Below are 22385 nucleotides of genomic sequence, written 5' to 3'. Positions count from 1 at the left end.
CGAGGGGAGTTTCCAGGAAGTGGCCATATTGGATCCATTCAGCCGCAGCCGCCGGGCGGAGCGCGTCCCGCAGCCGGCTCGTCCCCGTCGCGGCCCGGCTGCTCTTCCCGCCCGCCCGCCCCTGCGGAGCTCGCCATGGCGGCCACGGACCTGGAGCGCTTCTCGGTGAGGGCCGGGCTGGGCCGCGGCGCGCGCGGGGGTCGGGGGCGCGGGGCGCGGGGAGGGGCCGCCCTGCAGCTGCCGGGGCGCGAGCCGGGCTGTCAGCGCCGCGCGGCGGGCCTCGACGCCCCGCCGGCTTGGGGACGCCGGAGCGGGCTCTTCGCGGCGTCCGCCGGGGGTCCTGGGGCGTCGGCGGGGGCTCCTCGCCAGGCAGCTGGCGGGCTCGCCCTCCTTGGGCGCAGGAGAGGCAGGCCCCTTTCGCGGGAAGGAAGGAGCCTAGACCTACCCGCCTGGCTCCGGCCAGGTGCGAGTGCAGACTGGGACCCCGGGGGCGGGAGGGGAGGGTCCCCGATACTCCGCACCCCCATGTTCCTGGGCATTTCTCTCTGCACCGCTGGGGAGACTCTTGGCCACGCAGGTGCTGTTGGATGGGCACCACCAGTGAGGATGAAGCCCTAGGGACCCAAGGGGGACCCCAAATGAGCGCAGGCCAGTGGAAGATCGGGTCCTGAAGACCCTGCGCCTGCTTTTCCTCCCCCCTCCGCATCCCCCACCCCACAACAAGCGACGGAACCCTGGGTGCGATTCCAGGCAGGATCAGCCTCAGTGGTCAGGTCTGAGGCTGCCATTGCCCACGAACTGGAGCGGTGCCAGATTCGGCCCAGTGGATGTTTGTCTGGGCCCCAGTTCGGGGATGCTTTCTGCAGGACGAAGGGCTCCGCAGGGGGCTCTGGGCCTGAGCCTCCCAATGGCCAACTTCCTAAAGGTTTTTCTAATTCGGCGGGGGAAGGGGCCCTTCTGGGGTTGTGTCAGCATGTGCCCGGGTGTCTAAGGCTGGATCTGGGTGTGTCTGGGAGGCTGGGCTGTGACAGTGAAGGAAGCTGTGTCCTCTTGCCTGCCTGTGAGCCCTGGTGGCAGGGGCAGGGGAGGGAGAGCCCTGGGCTGTTGAGGGGGAGTGGGAAGGGGGAATGCTGAATATGTGACTGATAAGGAATGGGTTCTAGGGCTAAATAAGGGAGCTAGGACTTACGTAATTACTGCTATAAATACAGTCGTCTGAATTTATATATGTAAATTTTCCCTTTAACCTGAAAATACATTTGTTGGTCTACTTTGGAAATATGCATAACTAAAGCAGGAGCTCTTGGTTTCATAACTTGTAGACTGGGGTGTGTTATTTCCACTGGGGAGGGGGCTGTGCCCGTTAAGTAAGTTTAGATGCAGGGGGAGAGATTCAGAGGTTGGATCAGTCAGAGCTGCACCTCACCTCTGCACGGCACAGGAGAATTTATGTCCCCAAGGAGGGCAGTGCCTGCATCCTAACAGACCTGCCGATTCGCGGAGGCAGGAGACCTGGGAGGGTGTGTGTCTGTGTGCATTTCTCTGCCCAGCTGACCAGAAAGTTATGTCTGAGGCTTGTCCGTCTGTGGCCAGAGGTTGCTCCAGCAGTTGGTCTTGCAGGTGGGAGTGGCATGTAGAGCAACCAGAATCCGACCACCTGACTTGCTGGCCATGTCGGGCAAGTTATTTAACCCCTCAGTGTTCTCGTCTGAATAACAGGATAAAAATATGACGTCCCTCAGAGGGTTATCGTGAGGATCCAATGAGAGGGTCCAGGTGAGGTGCTCAGCGCGATGTCTGGCACAGGGTAAGACACCACACATGAGAGGTGATACCTAGAGCCCATGTAGGTGTGAGGACTGGCCTGGCCCTGTGTAAGAAGGCAGCAGAGAACACGTTTGCTATATGGCACCCTTCCGAGGGGCTCCCATCCCCGCCTGTCCAGAGGTTGTCCTCAGAGGCTGAGCTGAGAGGCCAGGCGGGCTGGAAAGGCCCTTTCCTTCAGATTCCTAGGTTGGCTCTCTGGGAGGAGTTTGGGTGTTACCCCCGTGGTGAGCTGAGGCACAGAGAGGGGACTGACTCTGGTGAGGGTGTACAGCCTGAGCTCTGGGGCCGGGGTTACTGTGCCAGGTTCAGCTGGTTGGATGGATGCCTTCCATGCCCTCTACACTCGGGGCCATCGGACTCCTGGGAGGACTTGGAGAGGTTGAATTTGAGTGGAGACCTTGGGTGGGGTCTGGACTCCATTCCCCTCTCCTGGCTTGTCATCCTGGGAAAATAATTCCTTCCTTTATCTTGCTATAAAACAGGCACAACCATACTGATGTTCTTCAAAGAGTTCATTGAAGGTTAATTGCAGTCTATGGCAAGTTCAGAAATATGCTTAGGTGCCTCTCCAGCCCCGGGGTTGACTTTGGTGTTAAGCAGTGGCCATGAGGCTCTGATCTAATTGAGCTATGGCAGGTCTACACTGCCTTTCAGGCTGGGTCAGTGGTCAGATCAGACCTGGAGGGCTGGGAACTCCTAACTTGGGGCTTAGATGAGCATGCAGCGTGGTACTTCGAGGTCAGTGTGTGCTGGGTTCCCGTTCCCCACATAGCGTGATGTAAACACCACAGACTCAGCAGCCTTTACATCGTGGCTTAGTCCTGCTCAACCCTAGATCCGCCGTGGGTTACGGTCAGTATCTCCTAGACTAGTGTGTCTGGGACAGCCATCAGAAGATTTCCGTTGCCTCTAGCCTTCCTTGGGCAATCAGATTTCTATCCACTCTTGCTCTGCTCCTCCTCCTTACTGGGACCCAGGCCCAGGGCTTACCCTGTCTTGCCTTTGAGGGCCATCTCCTGTCAGAATCTCATGGGGCAGGGCTCCCACACTGTGGTGAGGGAGGCTTTAGGGTGGGGTTGTAAGGGTGGGAGGTGGGAGGTGGGGGTAGGGTAGGGGGAAGTAGAGATATGAGAGGGAGAGGAAAGAAGCTGCAGCGTGGCAGCCTCACACCTGGCATTCCTCCCAGCCCGTCACCCCCCCCCCTCCCATGTCCGCTCTATCCCCAGCACCATCTGTCACTTCTGTTGTCACCCCTGTAATCTTGACACTTCCCCAAGAAGCAGACTATCTACGGAGTGCCTATTCCCTCCCTGAAGCTAGAGCTGGAGGGTAGGGACGCTGGGAGGCAGCCCTCTTACCCACATGGGACTCTGTCACAGAGTGGTACCTCCTTGTCCTGTAAAAATGGCCAGTAACCTTGCTGAGCTGTCCCAAAGGAGAAATGAGAGCTGAGCAAAAGACGTCTGTGTGCCGAAACCGGTTTGGCTCAGTGGGTAGAGCGTCGGTCTGCGGACTGAAGGGTCCCAGGTTCGATTCCGGTCAGGGGCATGTACATTGGTTGCGGGCACATCCCCAGTGGGGGGTGTGCAGGAGGCAGCTGGTCGATGTTTCTCTCTCATCAATGTTTCTAGCTTTCTATCCCCCTCCCTTCCTCTCTGTAAAAAATCAATAAAAAAATATATATTTAAAAAAAAAAAAAAGACGTCTGTGTAGCTCTCAGTGCCTGATGGTGTTGAGGGGTCATAAGTGAGCCCCACCTTCCCCTGGTAGGTGGGTCTGTCCTGCCCTCCTTCCTTCATGGGCATCGTGCCATGCTATGGGTGCTCATGTGAGTAAGTTCTGCCTGGGATCTTGACAGGTCAGAGCAGGGAGGCTGGTGGGAGGCATTTGTGATCCAGAGGAGCACATGATAAGGAACTAACCAGGCTAGGAACAGAGAGGGTAGCAAGAAGGAGACTGACCACAATGCCAAGGAGATGGGAGAATGGATTGAGGCCGGGAACGCAGGGAGGGCACTGGATGTTTTGTCAAAAGTTGAATGGCAGGGAGGGCACTGGGTACTCTCCTCGTTGATACCAGCAGCCTGTAGTTGGTAAGGATGCAGCCTGGGCATTGACAAGTTTGGGACTGAGACCCAACCCCAGCACTGGTATCCCTTGAGATGGCAGAGAGGGTGGATCCCTGTGAGTTTTGAGCCCTAATGGTGGGCTAGGTGAAGGTGCCTCTTTGGGGCAGTAACTACCATGAATGCCTCTGTGGCTTGAGTCCAGCTACTGGAAGCAAGTAGCTGCAGGATGACAGAGCAAAGGGCCTGAGGGCTGGCCGGCCTCCGTGAGTCCCATGTAGCCAGTTCAGCCTTCCTGCCTCTGTGCTGCTAGCTAGGGTCACGGGATCCCCAGGCATGGTCCCCAAGGCATGAGCTTTGCCAGACCGCCAGATGTGGAGCTGTGCAGGCAGGAGAGAGACACATCTGCCTGGGGAGAGGATGCCTCCCAAGGTCAGCATGCCCTTGTGATAGAGCTAGGGTGTTTTTTGCTGGAGCCATGTGCTTCCTCATGGCTTGTGTGAGGAGCCATAGCTGGGAAGAGGTGGTGGAGCACAGGGCAAGGGGCATCTTGACTGTAACATGAGTTGCCCTGGGTGGTCTTGGCCAAATTAGATATTCTCTTCCTCAAAATATATGGCTTCCAGGTGGTCGTTGGTCCCTATCCTGGAGGCCTCCTTAGAGGGACAGAACCAGGGGAGAAGGGAATAAGGGCCTATTTCAGATTTCAGGAAGTGGCTACTCCGTGAGGGGTCTCCTGGGCTTGGGGCACCTGGAACCTAGGGTTCAGGCGGGGCTGTGGGCATGGACCCAAGTGCACTTATTAGACCGGACTGTGGGGCCTGGGTGTTAGTCTGATACTCTCTCTGGTGCTGGGGTGAATGGGGCAAGCAATAGGGAAGTCTAACAGTGCTGGCCCATATTGGTGCCCATGCATTCCTCTGTCCCCTCCCAGCACCAGCATCCATCCTGGGGTTGGAGGGGTCAGGGTCACCTTTGCTGCCCACATTCCCCTTTCCAAGGGTGGTATCCCATTCACTGTGGAGCACAGGTGCCCGCTTCCAGCCATGTCCAGACCACTTGTGGCTTTCCCTGCTGCAAGGCCTGGAGGGCTGCCACTGGAGTCCCTGAGCCAGGTGGGAAAGTGTGATTGTCTGGGGTTCCAGTACCTTCCAAGGCCCAAAGAACCCCCCCCCCCCCCCCCCCGCCAGCTCCCTGGTGGGATGGACCACACCCCTCAGGCCACACAGCAAAGCCCAGGAATGTGACTGTGTCCTTGGCCTGGAGTGGGGTGGGTGGACCCAGAAACCAATAACTGTGCTCTTGGCTTCTTAGAAACCTGGTTTTGAAATGAGAAATGTGAAACGAGCCACCCCAAATTACTAAGCGGCAGCCCTGGCTATCTGTGTCGGCGCCATGAAGGTTGATCCCTACGCGCGTCTTCTCCCCAGCTTTCTGTTGCCGCCGCAGAGACATTTTCGTTCCCAGGTGGCCTCTTGCTTTGGGACAGGTATGTCCTGCCTCTGTTCTTCTTTCCTGGGCCAGGTTAGCAGCATTTTCACCCCAGCTCCTCCCACATATATCCCCTTGGTTATTTCCCGTAACCTTTGACCTCAGCTTAGTGGCTTGCTGTGGAATCCTGGGACCAGAGCCTAAGCCTTTCCTGGGAAAATTCCTAGGATTCCTGTCAGACTCAAGGACAGTTGTGCTGTGACCATGGGTTCTGGCCAGAGGCCTCTGCTCTGGCTATTTACGGCCCAGGCTGCTCAGAGCAGCTAGAGTGGGGGGTCGGTGGTTTGTGCCAGAAGCAGGAGTGGAGAAGGCTCCCGGTGGCAGGGTGACTCCTGGGTCCATTGCAGGACTTAATAGCTCTCCTGGGGAGTGGACGTCCTGCCTGCCTGGCAGGGTGCTCGGGCCAGTGGGTGCCAAGCATGGGAGCCTGGGGGATGGGGGTGGAGAGGGGAAGAGTGTTGGAAGTCCAAGGCACCAGAGAAGAAACCTCTGTGGAAGGCCTGGGGGAGGGGCTGCTCTTTGTCCTGGATTCAGGAGCCAAGTAACACTTAGGGTGCGGCAGTACCTCTTCTCCCACCCCAACAGCCAATCTAGTTTGGGAGGTTTGATCTTAGGGGTATTTATTCACTCACAGCTTCTTTGATTCTGTTGGTTCAGACATTCAGCAGATTTCCAATTCCTTCCGCATAAAAACCTGTTTTTGTGTGGGCAAGCTGTGAGACATGGTTTCTCCCCAAATTCTACTTCTCTTCTTGGTAAAAGAGGCAGCTTCTCTTTGCTGGGGATGAGGGCTGGCTGCTCCAGAAGGCCCAGACAGAGCGTTTCCTGGTTAGGAAAAGGATGTCCTAGTTATCCACTGGGCTGCATAACAAAATGCCATTCTCCACTTTGTTCTGGACGGCCGGGCATGGAGGAACGCAGCTGGCCTGAGCAGTTATTATTTTGGTTGTTGTCTTTGATGTGCCAAAGAAATGATGACATAGAAGCCTGGAGCCTGGCTCGGGAGCCAAAAGCTTGTTAGTGATTAGAGAGGGGATAATGGCCCTGTGGAGTTTCCCACTGTGTGTATGGAGCCCAGAGCTGCCAACTCTGTCCTGGAGCTTTGGGGAGACAGTGAGAGCCCCCTGAGCCAGCACCCCAGGGAGCCGGGTGTGTGAAAGCGGCAGAAGCAGCTGGTACCGCCTCTCCTTGGAGCCACGTTAAGTTTTCCAGCCCAAAGGCTCCTCCTGTGGAGCAGTCTCCTGGGGGTCTCCGTGCCCCACGTAGGGAGACGGAGTATATTGTCCTTCCCTACCAGATCCAGGTAGATGAGGTTGCAGACTGTCAGACCCTGGGCCAGGCACAGCCCCGGACATGTTGTGTTGTGGCCTCATGGTATTCTCAATTTGTATTCGTTTTCAACTAATTTAAAAATTAGAGGGGGAGGGAGCGGCTAGGGAGAGATTAATGGGGGGAAAAGGAGACTTACGTAATACTTTAAACAAAGAATTTAAATAAATTAAACAAAAGGAAACCATAATAAAATAAAATAAAATAAATTAGAGGTTCCATTTAAACATCTAGATTTCTGGATTCTCCTAAAAAATTGGAAGATATGGCAACACAAGGTTTGCATTCCCACATTTGGCTGGAATTGCAGAATCATGGGCTGGTGTGGACTGAGCAGAGGCTCTGCCGCCCCCCACCGTTCCCACCTCTCCCTGGGGGACCCCACACTCTGCTATGTCAGCAGTGGAGTTATGTGGCTGGAGGTGTCGGTCCATTCAGATCCTGGCTGCACCTTTCTGAGCAGTGTGGTCTTGGGAAAATTGCTTAATATCTTGGTGGCTCAATGGTCTCATCTGTACAAGGGTGATAATATTACAGCCTACCTCATAGGGCCGACGTGTGGACTGAAAGAGATTAGAGCCATTCATGGTAAGCACTTGATAACTGTTAGCTGATGTTGTTTTTACTCTACTGGTCCCTTTCGCCCATTTACATCACCTGTGTGGCCTCTACAGCCTTTTGAGTTTAGACTGAATTAGATTGGGCCTCTGAGGTCAAGAATCTGCTGTCCTCATCTTTCCATTGGCAGCCATCCTGGTGTTGGGCACAGGGCAGATGTGCCTGGTGAGCGTGTGTGGAGTGACTGAATGAATGCGTTGGGAGCCTTGTAAGAGCAGGAGAGTCAGTATCGCAGAGTGGTTTGTGGCAAGGGCTTGCCTGCTCTGACACCCCTGCTCTGCTCAGATTAGTTCTCCAGCTTCTGTGTACCTCAGTTTCCTTACCTATAAAATGGGGATAATAAGTGTTTGCCACACAGGATGGAATGGACTGTGTAGGAGACTGTAAGATCGCTTGGCTTATTTTTCACAAGTGGTCCTCAGCGAGGTGGTGGTGTCATCATTTGACATCCGTTCCTTCTTTTGGTTGTAAACCCTGAGACGTTTTACTTTCCACACCCCGCCCCCTCCCGCTTCCCGCCATTCAAAGAGTTTCACTTTGGAGATTGTAGCAGTCAAGATGCTTTCAGTTGCAAGACATAGATAGCCCTACTCAGTTAGCTTAAGCAGTAAAGGGGAAAGATGGCCAGGGGTCAGGGGAAATGCCCACATGGAGGGCAGACACTGGCTCTCTCCTCTGTGATTTCCTTGAATCTGCCATCCTCTGAGTGGGCTTCAGCTTTAGGCTAGCTCCTCCAGTGGTCACAAGATGGTCATGAACTTGGGTCATGTGCCTGTGCCTGAACCAGTTGTGGAATTACGCTGATTAGCTCAGGACTGTTAGGCCCCACCCCCAGAGTTGGAACTGTGGTCTTACCTGCCAGAGCGCAGGGCTGATAGCCTGGTAGCCAGTGGGGGACGGGAAGGTTCTTTCTGAGTTGTGCCAGCTGAGATGTGCCAGTGATGCACTGGAAGCTGCTGGCTCCTCCTAGACTGGGATCCCACAAAGGTCAGCAGAGACACCTGGGGTGTCAGAACAAGCGGGGCACCTTGGATCAGATGTTATTGATGCCAAATATAGGACCAGGGAGGTTGGCATTAGCGACTTAGTGAGCAGGGAGGTCGGATCAGTCTTCTGAAACCAGGGAATAGCACTCGGTCTCCGTCAGGGCCAGTAGCCATTCTTCCCTGTGTGTACTTGTATGTGTACGTGCAGGCTCTGGAGATCGGCACTCCCATGGTCGCTGAGGCTCCTGGGAGGCATTGACTGCCCCAGGGCTGTGGGCTCTGGAGTGACAGGGTGCAGCCGGAACAAGTTGGGGGTGAAGACCTCCCTGCACTCCCCATGCGTCCCCAGAGGGAACCACGCTATGTGAGTGAAGACAGGCAGGCTAGCGGAGCGTGGAGAGATGGCTCTTGTGGTAACCCCCCTGCTTTTAGCGTCTGGAGGCTGGCGCTGTAAGAATGTGGGGACACCCAGGAACAGGATGGCCTCTGATCCTGTGCAGGCACTCTGCCCCAGAGTGGATGCGCACACCTGTGGTTCCCAGACACAGGTGACCGGGTGGGTTTTGGCTGCAGACTACAGGTTGTTGGATTGCATCCTGATTGTGTCACCCTTGGAAGAAGAGGGTGAATAAATACTGCAAGCACAGCACGCCTTCAGTCTCGCCTGAAAAGGAAAAAGCTCTAGACGAACTGTTCTGTCCTCCATTCGACCCTCGGGCTGCCACGAGCAGGTAGAACAGAGAGTAGATAGTGCAGCTCGGTGTGAGGTGGGCAGACAGCCCTGATGTTGTAGCAGTTGAGGACTGCGTTGTCTAATTTATGAATGGTAGTGTTGTCTAGCATGCTGGGCATAGTGGGGGGAAGGAGGGAAAACCCGACCTCCCCCAGCCTGCAGCCAAGTTCAAGGAGTTTATTGAAGAGATGGAGAACCAGGATGCATTAAAAAAAAAAAAAAAGAAGAACAACTAACAGTGCAAGGAAATGGTGTCACTGCCAAGTGAGGGGTCAGCAATGTAAGTTCTTAGGGGCCAGGTCAGAGCACGTGCCAGGGAAAAGGTAGAGTGAACTCTGGAGCCCAGGGAGGGGCCGAGTTTGAAAAGTGAATTCAGAGGTAACCAGCTGGGCGGAACTGAGCTGAGAAAGGCTTCAGACCGTGAAGGGCCGGAATGCCATGCGGGGGCTTTGGTCCTGACCCGGCACATCCCAGGCTCCATTCACTGTATTTGATGTGGCACCAGTGAGAGGAACCTGCCTTCGGGGCCTCTTTGTTGGGTTATGTTTGGGGACCTGGGCTTGAGTGGGGAGGTTGTGACATGGTCACTGGGGACAGGGGATAGGGAAAAAGGGTCAGCTACAAGAATAGAGGCTCTGTTGAGAAAGGGTCATTGGAGGGAACAGGTTTAGGAGTAACCCTGACGTTTAGAGAGGACAGCATAACTGCCCAGAGGGGGCCACATGGGGTTTGGGCTGGCAACACACACACTTGGGAGTCATCGATGCAGGGCTACAGTGACTTAGCTGGGGTGGGATTGTAGGGGGCACATAATTAGTGGGGAAGAGAAGGTTGGGTGTGAGTGCCAGGGGGCTCTGGTTGGGAGGAAAGAATGGTTGGAGGGCTTCAGGCTGAGGCACAGGCTAGGGCTGCAGAGAGATCGGGGAGAGCTCAGGTGCTGGGGCGACCCCTCTGCGGGAGGGCAGGGAGCCAGGGCCCCTCTGCCACGGTGCCTGCCTCTGCATTGCATAAGGGCTGCCATTGTCCTCATCAGTGGCGCCTGGGGCTGCCTTCAGGTAGGCCTGTTTCCACCCCTCTAGTGTTGTGGGCAGGATGAGACTCAGATCCACTGCCCTTTCCTGTCTTGTTCTTTCTAGCGGGCAGTCGGGGTAGGTTGGTTGGGAATGGAGGAGGCATGTTTCTGCCCTACATGGAGCTGTCTGGGGCTTGCCCTCCAGAGGGGCCAACCCCAGGAAGGCTGAGCCTGGGAATTTCCCCTCGGAAGACAGCATTTTACCCCCATTCCCAGGGAAGCCATGCACATTGGAGTCTGACCTTGACCCTCTGCTTTGGGTTGTGGTGGTTTCTTTTGATTGTGCTGTGGGCCAGCTCTAGTGGCCCCAGGCTGCCTCTCTGCTAAGGCCAGGTCTCCACGTTCTCATCCGAATCCTCTCCTAATCAACCAGAGGTGAGGTGGGGTGAGAGGGTGGCATGAACCAGAGCCTGAGGGTCCCTAGAGAACCCCACTGAGGCAGGAGGAGGAGGCCTCAGAGTCACGATGCCTTGGAGACTGGCTCTGAGATCCAGTGGTGGGTCCGAGTGAGCACCAGCCCCTTTAGCAGGGCCCACGTGTGCATTCCACACTTGGGTGCATGAGGAACAAGGGGTGTACTTAGAGGTCCCTACATGGAGCTTGAGTGAGGGTTAGAGCCAGACCTGCCTCTGCTTGAGTCCTACTTGAGTAGGAGGGCCTAGAAGGTCTGGGAGGGGACCCCAAGAACATAATACTCTTCAGTCTTGGCCTCTTAAAATCTTTATTTAAGATTCAGGGACCTCCTGGGGCCTCCTTCTGGGCAGAAGGACGGTGAGCCCTCAGAGGTAGTAGCTAGGAGATGCCCCAGGCCCCAGCATCCCTTGCCAGCCCAGGTGGAGCAGAGCCATGGGTGTAAGGGCCTTTGCTGAGATGGATTCAGGGGCCTTGAGGCCCATTGGGCTCCCTCTGAGGGAACCTGGCCTGGAATTGGAGCTATGGTATACTTGTGTTGTGTCCTGAGATTTGCTGAGAATTCAGATGGGGGTTTTACTCAGGTTTATCCTCACCCAACTTGTCCCCACTTCCCCAGTGGGCTCACTGCCTCGCTCTGTTTCTCTCTAAGCAGAACGCAGAGCCAGAGCCCCGGAGCCTCTCCCTGGGCGGCCATGTGGGCTTCGACAGCCTCCCCGACCAGCTGGTCAGCAAGTCGGTCACTCAGGGCTTCAGCTTCAACATCCTCTGTGTGGGTAAGTATATCATGGCCTGGCCAGGGGGCAGCCCCAGACAGAAGACAGATGAGGGCCTTCTGGGAGATGGGCACGGCTGCCCTGGCCACCTGTTGAGCTGCAAAGGGACCTCCCAGGCAGAGTCACACTTTGGGGGTTCAGAATGGGGTTTTGGTTGATGCCTCTGCCAGAATCAAGGACAGAGTTGGAGCCCAGGCCTGACTCAGAGTTGCCTTGAAGAGTAAACAGGATTGGGCATGTGAAGGTGCTTTGTAAACGGAGCCTTTATCACAGAGATTTAGGTGGTTTGTTTACTTAAAACACATTGACTGTTGTTCCTACTATGTGTCTAGGACTCTGTGGCAAACAAGACTCTCCCCCATCCTAGCATCATGTGCTAAGAGCTCCCACACACGTCTGAACCAGTACAGCCCCAAACTGGGAGGCTCTGGGAGAGGCCATGCACCTCAGGGCATGGGCCTCCCAGAGGCACAAAGAGCTCGGCCAGATCCTCCACAGGTGCCTAAGCCTTAGCATCTGCCGGGCTGTGGGGGCCCCTTTGGGAAGCAGCTTTCCTCAACCCCACTTAAAGCCAGCGGTGCCGGGGCCTCCCAGAGCAGCTGGACCAAGTCTCCTTTGGCTTCAGACCCAGGCCCTGCTGGCCCCAGGACCATCCTGGCTCTGGAAGGGATGGCGTGCAGAGCAGGTGATTGGGTCCCATCGAGGCCAGCAAAGGCCAATGTCTAGCGGCGTCTCAGCTGCCTGGCTCTGCCTCTTCCCCCTCCCTGAGGAAACATCGCACACGTTCCGCATAGCCCCATCTCATGTCCAGGTCAGCCTTATGACTCTTTCTTCCACACATTATTTCTGAGGCCACTGAGAAGGGATGGCTCCCGGGGACAGGGACAGTGAGGGATGCAGTGGGAGGCCAGCCCCTCTCTCTTCTGTGGGAGCTGAGGATGCCTGAGCCCCACCCAGCCGAGCCTACGGCCAGGGCCAGCCCCAGTTCCAGCCTCTGACGTCCCTTCCCCTCCACTGCCCGCTCCCAGGGGAGACCGGCATCGGCAAGTCCACGCTGATGAACACGCTCTTCAACACGACCTTCGAGACCGAGGAAGCCAGTCACCACGAGGAATGTGTGCGCCTGCGGCCGCAGACCTACGACCTCCAAGAGAGCAACGTGCACCTCAAGCTGACCATCGTGGATGCTGTGGGCTTCGGGGACCAGATCAATAAGGATGAGAGGCAAGAGGCGGGAAGGGCGGCTCCGCCCAACCTCATCCCCTGTCCCACCCTGGCTGGCCGTGGTTCTGACCCTCTGCCCAAGCACTCCTCACTGCCGTCTGTCCCCAGATGAACCACCACGCCCTACACTCCACGGGGGCCAGGGGAGGGCCTGTCAGGGAATCCTGAAGTCCTGACGACCCTTTAAGAATCAGGAGAAGGGGTCCGGACAGAGATCCCAGCCCCCACGGTGAGGCTCAGCGGCCTGCCTCCCAGGTGACGGAGCTGTCTGTAGTTACAGGCCCATCGTCGACTACATCGATGCGCAGTTTGAAAATTACCTGCAAGAGGAGCTGAAGATCCGCCGCTCGCTCTTCGACTACCACGACACGAGGATCCACGTATGCCTCTACTTCATCACGCCCACCGGCCACTCCCTCAAGTCCCTGGACCTGGTGACCATGAAGAAACTAGACAGCAAGGTGTGCTTCCCCACTGGCCCCCCGCCCCCACCTCCCCAGTTTGTTCCGTGGGCTCCACAGTCCTCCGCTGGGGTTGGGTGTGCTGGCTGCAGTGTGACTGTCCCTTACAGCCCCCGGGGGCTCTGCTGTTTGCAGGCTTGCAGAAGGTAGCCCCCTTGACTTGGTCCTCTCTCTGTTCCCTTTGTCCCTGTCCTCCGGTGGGCACACCCTGCTTTGGGTGTTTTCTCCAGAGCTCTGTCCCCCTGAGTCTGGCCTTCAGCCCCTTCCTTCCAGCTGAATTCCTTTTTTTTATTTTTTTTTAATTTAAATCATTTATTGTTGAAAGTATAACATATGTCTCCTTCCCCCCCATTGACCTCTCCCCACCTGCTCCTGACCCCCAGCACAGGCCCTTGCCCCCCTCCTGTTTGTGTCCATTGGTTATGCTTAATGCCGGCTGAATTCTTATTCTCAGCCTGCTGGCTCCTGGCCTCCTCTCCCTCCTCGACCCTCTCTGACCCTCTCCCCAGAGCATCCCAATTCTCTGCTCATTTTCTCTCTCTCAATTCCCAGTTCCTCTGTTCCCTTCACGTCCCCTGTCTTTCCTGCCATGGATTTCCCTTGGGTCTCCTGAGCCCACTCGGGAGAGGAGAGTTAAGGCCCAGAATTGAGTGAGGACTAAGAGGGCAGCTTCATGGGGACGATGGGAAGGGCTTGGGGCCCTAGAAGGCGTGCACTGTCAGCAACATGAGTTCATTTTCACCGTGAAAATGGGATAACCGTAGCCCGGGGATTTTGAGGTCTTCCTGTGGCTACTGCTGCTGGGTCATCTTACCTACTTAGGTGGGAGCTCAGCCCTCCACCGCTGCTTGTATCATGTCCCAGGCCCGTTAAGACCTTCAGAGAACTCTGGGTCAAAGCTGAGTATGCCCAGGAGACTAGTTTTGGGGAAGAGGGGCTCTAAGAAGTGCTGCTACAATGCACCCAGGTGGCTGGGTGCAGGCCGGGCCTCCCCATGGAGTACCTCCATCTCTCTTGCTTCCTGCCCTCTGCCCAGGGTTGTGGCCTGGGCAGGGCTGTCCACAGCCGGGGAATAACTAACATGCTGCCCCCTCTTCCCTGATCCTGGCAGGTTAACATTATTCCCATCATTGCCAAGGCTGACACCATCTCCAAGAGTGAGCTCCACAAGTTCAAGATCAAGATCATGGGCGAGTTGGTCAGCAATGGGGTCCAGATCTACCAGTTTCCCACTGATGACGAGGCTGTTGCAGAGATTAATGCAGTCATGAATGTGAGTGTTGGGCAAGGGCCTCAGGTCTGTGGGGCCAGAGGGCTTGCAGGCAGCACCGATCTCTGACACAGCCCTGGGGGACTTACTCCCCAGGATTTCAGCCTTTCCTTCTCCAGGAGAGATGGGTGGGCATCTGGGAGCTGGCCAAGTCGTGTGTCCTGTGGACAAGGGACGGGAGGAATTGGGTATTGGGCTGGTACTGGGGCTTCCCCACAGTTGAGTTTCACAAGAGCTGGAGTCAGGGTGGGGACCTGAAACCTGTAGGAGTGAGCAGGCCGGATGCCAGGGCTGGGAACTTAAGGAAGAGCAAGGCCCACAGGTGCTCTGAGGGAGCTTCTAATGGCCCCCGGGGAGCCCAAGGGCTGAAAGAACACCTTAGAACACGAGGAAGGAGGTTTGTGGGTTTAGCCCGTTCCCTTGTTTGGAGGTCCTAGGATACTTATAAAAAAGCCGGAAGGTGAGCATCTGGCCAGACCTTGTTCGGCCCCGTGCTCACGTGTCCTTGGGCCCCTTTCCAGGCGCACCTGCCCTTCGCCGTGGTGGGCAGCACCGAGGAGGTGAAGGTGGGGAACAAGCTGGTCCGAGCGCGGCAGTACCCGTGGGGCGTGGTGCAGGGTGAGTGTGGGCGGGGAGAGCACATCCCCAGCTGGGGGACCAGACTTAGTCCCCTGTCCTGCTTGCTGCCTGTAGCCCCCGGCCTGTGCCCTCCCTGTGACCCCCTGTTGCCTGTCCTGCCTCCGGAGTCTGTTGCTGTCCTGTGCCCTGTCCTCCGGGGCCCATCCGTGTGCCGGCCTGACGCCCGCGTGCCCTCCGCTTGCAGTGGAGAACGAGAATCACTGCGACTTTGTGAAGCTGCGGGAGATGCTGATCCGGGTGAACATGGAGGACCTCCGCGAGCAGACCCACAGTCGGCACTACGAGCTCTACCGGCGCTGCAAGTTGGAGGAGATGGGCTTCCAGGACAGCGATGGGGACAGCCAGCCCTTCAGGTGACGTCCTGCACGCAGAGCGAACCTGCCTTCCCAGCCTCAGCCACACTCGCCATGCTGGCATCTGCGTCGGGGGTCTTGTGAGCCAGGGAGTGAGGCTGTCTGGATCCAGCGCCCTCTTGCCCGCAGTGCTCCCATGACTCGGCTTCTCGGCCTCTGCCGACCCCATCCCGCTATAATCCCTCCCTTGGTCTCTTTTCTCTGGGTCTCCGCAGCCTGCAGGAAACATACGAGGCCAAGAGGAAGGAGTTCCTGAGTGAGCTGCAGAGGAAGGAGGAGGAGATGAGGCAGATGTTCGTCAACAAAGTGAAGGAGACAGAGCTGGAGCTGAAGGAAAAGGAAAGGGAGGTGAGTGCTGGGCTGGGGTTCTGGGGTGAGGCCGGGCCTGGCTGGGTGGCCGGAGGGCCTGGCACCTTCCCGGCCCACATGGAAGCCCGACTCCCCGCTTCTGCTCCAGCTCCACGAGAAGTTTGAGCACCTCAAGCGGGTCCATCAGGAGGAGAAACGCAAGGTGGAGGAAAAGCGCCGGGAGCTGGAGGAGGAGACCAACGCCTTCAACCGCAGGAAAGCTGCCGTGGAGGCCCTGCAGTCCCAGGCCCTGCACACCACCTTGCAGCAGCCTCTGAGGAAGGACAAGGACAAGAAGAAGTAGGTGTGGGCCCCCTGCGCTGCGCTGGCTCCCGCTCTCTCCTGGGCTCTCACTCTGTCCCTCCCTCGGCTCCTTCACGCTGACTTTCGTTCTCACTTACTCTGGCTTGTTTTACCGTTTTCCTCTCATTTTCACTTGCCCTCTCACCTCCTTCTTGCTCACCTTTCTTGCTCACTAGTGACCTTGATATCTTTTGCACAAATGTCTCTCTTTCTCTCTCCCTCCGCCCCTCCCTCTCTCCCTCCCTCCTCTCATTTTCCTGCAGCCTCCACAGAGCTGGGGTGGTGAACCTGGGCCACACAGGCAGGGAGAGGCCCCAGAGAGTGTGTAGCGGTCTCAGGGCAGGTCTTTCAGGCCAGAGGACAGGGCCTGGGAAGGTCAGCGTTCCCTGAGAGATTCCAAAAGCTCCTGTGGTTTCCGCTTGGACAGCTGTGGTGCTTCCCCTTCCCCCACCCCCGTCCCTGAGGCAGTGGACGTGGGATCCCTGTTGGCTGGCAGGTGGTGACGGAGAACAGCGGAGACTTGATCCCAGCCAGCACCGACCCCCTGAACCAGATGATCGCTTCCTGGCTGAAGGAAGGACAGCAGCTCCCGGGTGGGGAAGGGGCCGCCCCTCGAGGAGAGGCTGGAGGTATTTTCCCTGAGAGTAGACGCAGGAGAGGGAAGCATGGGGGATGGCAAGGAGACTTTTCCCAGCCTCCAGGAGTCAGTCAGCAGGTTGGCCATGTGGAGGCAACTCAGAGTCCCATTTCCTTGGTGTTTTTTTCATAGCCTGTTTCCACCCTTTCAGCTGGCGTCTGGATGCTCTGGCTCCTAGGGGTCTCCCTCCCCCACTCACTTCACTCAGTGCCCCCACCACATCACACTGTGGGGACCTTGCCCATCCCTGCATCTCCCAGCCCCTGGCCTGTCAGGTGCCTTCCTTCCTTGCCAGCCTCGGAACTAAGCAGGTACCCGTTTCCTCCTGAAATGTCTGGGGATGTGTGTACCCGGCCCTTCCTCTCTCGGTGGCAGTGGAGCCCCATGATGAAGGCCATGCAGTGCATAGCTGTATTACATTCCCCAAAACGCACACCCGTGAACACACATGTACACTGTCTTTCTCTCCTGCCCCATCACATACACAGGCTCAGGCACATACCTACCAACACACCCCATCCCCAGACACACACGCACAGAAGCACAGACACATCTGAGGAAATGAAACTGGAAGAGCTTCTCCCTGGGGAGACAAGGGGGCCAAAGCCAGGCCTTTAGGAACTGGGTGCTAGTTCTCATTCCCAAGGCCTGCTCTCTGCATTGGAACGGGCCCTCCTCTGTTCCGTAGTCTCCCCCATCCTGCTGACTGGTGGTCCCATCCCAACTGCTGGGACTAGTGAGCCCCTGCCTGGCCCCAGGGAGCACTCAGCCCCACACTTCCCTCAGCCACGTGGAGCTCCCCTCTGCTTTGCTTTTGCTTCCAGCCCTCATTCCCTGTCCAGCTCTTGGCTTGGTGAGTGTGGGGGCTCTGTTCGTTGGAATCTGTGTGGATCACAAGCTAGTGGCTCAGAAATCTGTTTTTTCCTGGAAAAGGGTGGGGGGGGGGTACACAGGTCTATGACTGAGGTGCTGACACCCAAGGTGACTTTGTCCCGCTCCCTGCCAGCGTGGCCCAGGCCATAAAGAAAAGTCAGGCAGCGTCCCCCTAGAAAATAAGCGATGGAGAAACCACGCAGGAACGAAGACAAGGACCTGTGGCCAGGTCAGGGTCTGAGGACCCGTGAGTGGGGTGCAGGCTGCCTGCCGGGGCACCAGCACAGCTCTCAGGGTGGGGGCTGGACACCGGAGCCAGGTCTCCTTGCTTATCCCGTGTGGCCTGGGCCTGAAAAACAGGTCTTTTCTGTTTACTGGACATGCCAGAAAGCTTCAGTCAGTTTGGCCTCTGGGAGAGAGCGCTCTCCTCCCAGGCTGGCCTTGTGGAGGCCAGGAGTGGTAAAGGTGGGGTGGCTGGGGGCACCCTTCCCTCCTGCCCTGGTCAGGGGAACGGGGTGAGTCGGGAGTGCCTTTGTGGGGGAGGGAGGGGGCAGTTATGACCATTTAGTTAAATGGCTTTGATTGGTTGTATTTATTCTTTAAATTTTAATCAGTATTTTGCAAAATTATTTCCCAATCAGATCTTGACCCTCAGCCTGGGACTCCACAAACTGAAGCGAATTCTCTGCTTTACTCGTGACACATGCCAAACTGACTGCCCTTTCCCAGTGTCCATCTTGCTGTCTTTTGCTTCTGTTTGATTTGGTCGTCTGCGTATCTTTTAATGTGTCTGTTTTTGTTCTGTTTGTTTTATTTTTATTTTTCAGTTAACGCACGCACAGACTTACATGTCAAGAGCGGACTTTAGACTTTCATGTGTTAAGTTGCTTGAGTTACACCTTGTGACCCTTCTCCCATAACATGGTGTGAGGACGGACTGGGAGCCGGTACAGACTCCAGTGTTTACAGCCTTGCTCTGTCCCCACCCCCGCCCCAGGCTGTGCTGGGCCTGGCAGGCCACCCCCCTCTATGCAAACCCGACAAAGCCATACGAATGCTGGAATCCCAAACTGATGAGGTTTATTTTTTTCAGAGCCAGTGGCTGGTCTTCCATTTACAGTGTCACTATTCCCTGACGGAGCAGTTATGTGCCGCTCTAGCGAAGGCCCCCGCCGGCGATGCTCGGCCTAAGGGTTCAGCGTCAAGATGGCAACTCATGAGGTGCCTTAGGTGTGGCCGTGTGGTGTGGTATACATGCTGCAAAATTTGTCCGATTCACTTTGCGTTAATTTTTCTAACCTAGAGTTTAATTTCAATAACAACTTTTAAAACACTTCTAAATTTTTATTTTGTCACGAGCGTAAAGACGAATAATATCCTCTCCCATTATTTTCATACGTAACACAGACACCCCGATTTTTAAAAACTAAAAATAGCTCAGCCTTTTTAATGTAAAAGTATCCCTATACTATATCGGGAGAGGTGGTAATAAACATCCTGCAATGACAGTGTTTGGAATTTCTTTACGGATGGAAGTGGAACATGGACAAGATCACGTCCAGAGTTTTCACTGTGAATGTAAATGGAACAGCAGCCCCACGCCCTTGTCTGTGCCCCTGAGGTGCTACCTGTAAACAGGGACCAACTCCGTGTGTGTTAAGTGTTTTTTACTCGGACTAAGACTCCCAAACCAGTCCTGCGTGTTCCTAATGCACAAAATGCTCAGCCGGGAAGAGGTTTTTATCTCAAGGTCCTTCTTTCCTTTTTTCCTGGCTGAGTCACAGGGCAAAAGATGAAGGTGTCTGATGTCTGTGGACAATTTAAGAAAAAACTACCAGCAAAGAGCTTTTTCCTTTCAGCTGCATTCTTAAGGGGGCTGTTTTAAGAAAGTACGAGCATCGTTTGATTCTTCTATGCTCCTGTTGGCTGGCAAGCCACCCCGAGGATCAGGGTTGACAATATGGCCTGATAAAATGGGAGACAAGAAATGAATGAGTGGAGGGAAGGATTTCATTTAATGTTGATGAAGCACTGTGCTGGGCACAGGCTCCAGAGTAACACGCAGCCCACCTCTCGAGGACATCACAGCCTAGTGCACTCCCTGGCTGGAAGCTTCGGCAGCCGTGCTGATGGATTTGGGGTTGATAGTTTGTTTTTCATGTCCTCTTCCTCCTCCCCCCCGCTGCCCCCCGCCCCCCATTGCCTGCTTTATTGATTTGCAGGACCATGTCTCCATTCAGAGTGGGGAGGAGGGGTGAGCCACCTGTGTCCACTGAGGCATGGCCAGAAAAAGGCAGCCTTTGCACCTGAGGGGCTCCACTTATCAGGAGCAGAGCAGGTGTTATTGATGCTCAAAGTGAAAATTCTCCCAGTGTTATGCCATGACCGCGGTGGATGCAGACTTTGAAGGGGTAGGAACCTGAACTATTTGAGAAGCCTTCTTCAGGAAGAACATGGATACACAATTAGGTAGGGGGCCTTGAGGACTAAGCTTCTTTAGCCTCCCAGGACGTCCACCTCTGGTTGTGATCATGTGGGTATCCGAACAGGCAAAGTCAGCATATCTAAGGCAGATGTAGCTTGTCTTTAGAGTAATTATGTGAAAGTATATAAACTTGGGCAGAAGTATGACCTGAAGATAGAGCCTCTGTCAGCTAATGTATTTCTGAGGATGAGGCTTGATGACCCAGTGGGTTCACTGGTTTTATAAGAAATGAGGACTCCTGGTTCATGAGCCAGTTTGGGGACTCGAGTGGGCAGATTCTGCCACCCATCCACCATAGCCTGTGGGCCACTCCCAGGGCATACTGGAAGGCCAGAATGGTGGCTGGTTCCAGTTGCATTTTCTGGGGTCTGAGCTGCCTCCACAGGTTTCATTAGCGTTGGTGGACCTCACTACACTTCTTTCCCTGTGCTGTTTGTGTTTGGAATTTTGTCATCATCAGCTGAGACCAAATTAATCCTGGGTGCACAAGGGAAGCTTAAAACTTGCCATGATTTAACTAGCTGCCCCTCATGGGATGTGGCCCCTGCCCGCAGAGTCTGTTTCCCCCTCCTTTTGTTTCTCAGTACCATTGATTGGCATTATTTGGGCTGTCAGTGGGATCATGCTGGCATTTGCTATCATGTCTTTCATGAATCAAGTTGGTTTTGGGGTAGAATCACCATATAATTTATTGTCCAAACTGAGAGGTTTCAGAGTGAAAGGAGATGCTGTTAATTATTCCAGCTCAACAGGCATAAGCCAGAACTGTCTCAGGCAAACCAGGAAGTATGGTCACCCCAGTTAAGGGGAACTGGAGCCTAGGTGGTTTGCAATGGTGCAGACTGACTGCATGGATGTTTTTATGTCTCTGTGTGGGTTCCCTGTTAAGTGGGGCTCATATTACTGGATAAGAGGCCTGAAGGAAGTGTGGCTTGCTAGTCTGTTACGTTAACATGCTTTTCTAAAACTGCTCCCCTTGTTAATTCATTTACTCCTTCATTCATTGACTGTTTTTGTTCCTTTCCATTCACTTTGTACTTGTTTTCCCCCCCATTAAATTTTGCATTTATTTTGAGTTTTTTTGTGGTGTCTTTCTTGGGCAGTAGCTTTTCTGATTTAATAAGTTTTCTAGCCTATTAATCTGCTACAACTGTGGTAAAATACAGCTTGTCTTTTCTGTGAACTTTGTGGGGTGAATCAGCTTCTGTAGGAATTATAGGGATTATGCAGGACACGAAGAAGGCAAACCCTGCCCTTGGAGAGTTTACATCCTTGTGGAAGAGGCTTGACATGGGACAGCTAACACCCGAGTTCTCATTGTGTGCCAGGCATTGCTCTAAAGCACATTACATGCATTGATCCCTCTACTAGTAAACTTCATACTAATTTTATGATTAAGTACCATTTCCCCCCATTTCATACCTAAGCACAGAGAGGTTAATTAATTACCCAAGGTCACACAGCTAGTAACTTGGAGGTATTGGGATTTGAATATTGGTAACCTATACCCTTAATTTGTGAGCTGTAGCTGCTCTTTGGCAACCTTATGAATGCTGGGAGAACAGTGGAAATGCAGCCAGTATGAAAGTGTTCAGTCTGCGTGTGGGTGGATGGGTCTGAGATGGTTTTGTAGAGGTGGGATGCCGTGGTAGGCAGGCAAATATTTGGTTAAGGAAGGTAGTCTTCTGGTTGAAGGAAGTGATGATAGGCTCCTGGGTCCATTTGTTGAGTTTTCTCTGTTGGGCACTAGACTAATCTCTGTGAAGACCAAAATGAGGAGATTGGGACTAAAGTCCGGGGAGCTGACAGTCCAGCAGGGAGACTGGTATGCAGACACCCCTAATGAAGGTACAGCTCAAGTCTACCCACGGGGAGGCAAGGAACAGGGAGGAAAGTCTTCACAAAGATTTGAGTGACAGATTCTCCTGGAAGCCAGGGGAGAAGGGCCTTGTTGGTAAAGGGAACAGCGTTGTACAACCTGGCTCACCCATTAGAGGGAAGAAATAATTGGACAAGTTTAAGAAAGGTACATGATGCTCACCAACCCTGCACTTCCCTTAGCCCCGTTGTCAGCAAACTGCGGCTCGCGAGCCACATGCGGCTCTTTGGCCCCTTGAGTGTGGCTCTTCCACAAAATACCACAGGCCTGGGCGAGTCTATTTTGAAGAAGTGGCGTTAGAAGAAGTTGAAAAAATTTGGCTCTCAAAAGAAATTTCAATTGTTGTACTATTGATATTTGGCTCTGTTGACGAATGAGTTTGCCGACCACTGCCTTAGCCCATCTGATCCTTCTCCCATCTCCATTTTCTGCAGCCACGGTCCTTCTGTGGTGAGGATAAAAGGAAGATGGATTGTGTCCATATTTCTCCCACCACAATGATCCCCAATCTCTGATCTGAGGTGGGATATGAGTTCCTAATCTCAAAAAAAAAAAAAGAAAAGAAGGAAATGTTAGAGGAAAGTAGGATGGCACCCCAACTCAAT

General features: G+C 54.7%; 1 protein-coding gene across 4 annotated transcripts; it reads left to right on the top strand.

The window, feature by feature from the left end:
• Positions 1 to 20976, top strand: SEPTIN8 (septin 8). 4 transcript variants are annotated; one of them, XM_054717818.1, is made up of 10 exons: positions 1 to 165; positions 11185 to 11308; positions 12337 to 12532; positions 12807 to 12993; positions 14105 to 14266; positions 14785 to 14881; positions 15087 to 15255; positions 15471 to 15603; positions 15713 to 15903; positions 18244 to 20976. In XM_054717818.1, exons 1-10 carry the CDS (start codon positions 136 to 138, stop codon positions 18245 to 18247), a joined length of 1293 nt encoding a protein of 430 aa, XP_054573793.1. In that variant the 5' UTR covers positions 1 to 135; the 3' UTR covers positions 18248 to 20976. The 4 variants fall into 4 exon arrangements, with proteins under 4 accessions (XP_054573793.1, XP_054573791.1, XP_054573794.1 ...); XM_054717816.1 differs by having other exon boundaries at positions 18058 to 20976; XM_054717819.1 differs by having other exon boundaries at positions 15713 to 15907.
• The last annotated feature ends 1409 nt before the right edge of the window (positions 20977 to 22385 follow it).

The sequence above is a fragment of the Eptesicus fuscus genome, chromosome 6 (genome assembly GCF_027574615.1).
Source record: "Eptesicus fuscus isolate TK198812 chromosome 6, DD_ASM_mEF_20220401, whole genome shotgun sequence".
Taxonomy (NCBI): Eukaryota; Metazoa; Chordata; class Mammalia; order Chiroptera; family Vespertilionidae; genus Eptesicus; species Eptesicus fuscus.
Note: the sequence above shows the minus strand (reverse complement) of the source record. Positions and strands in the feature narration are given on the sequence as shown.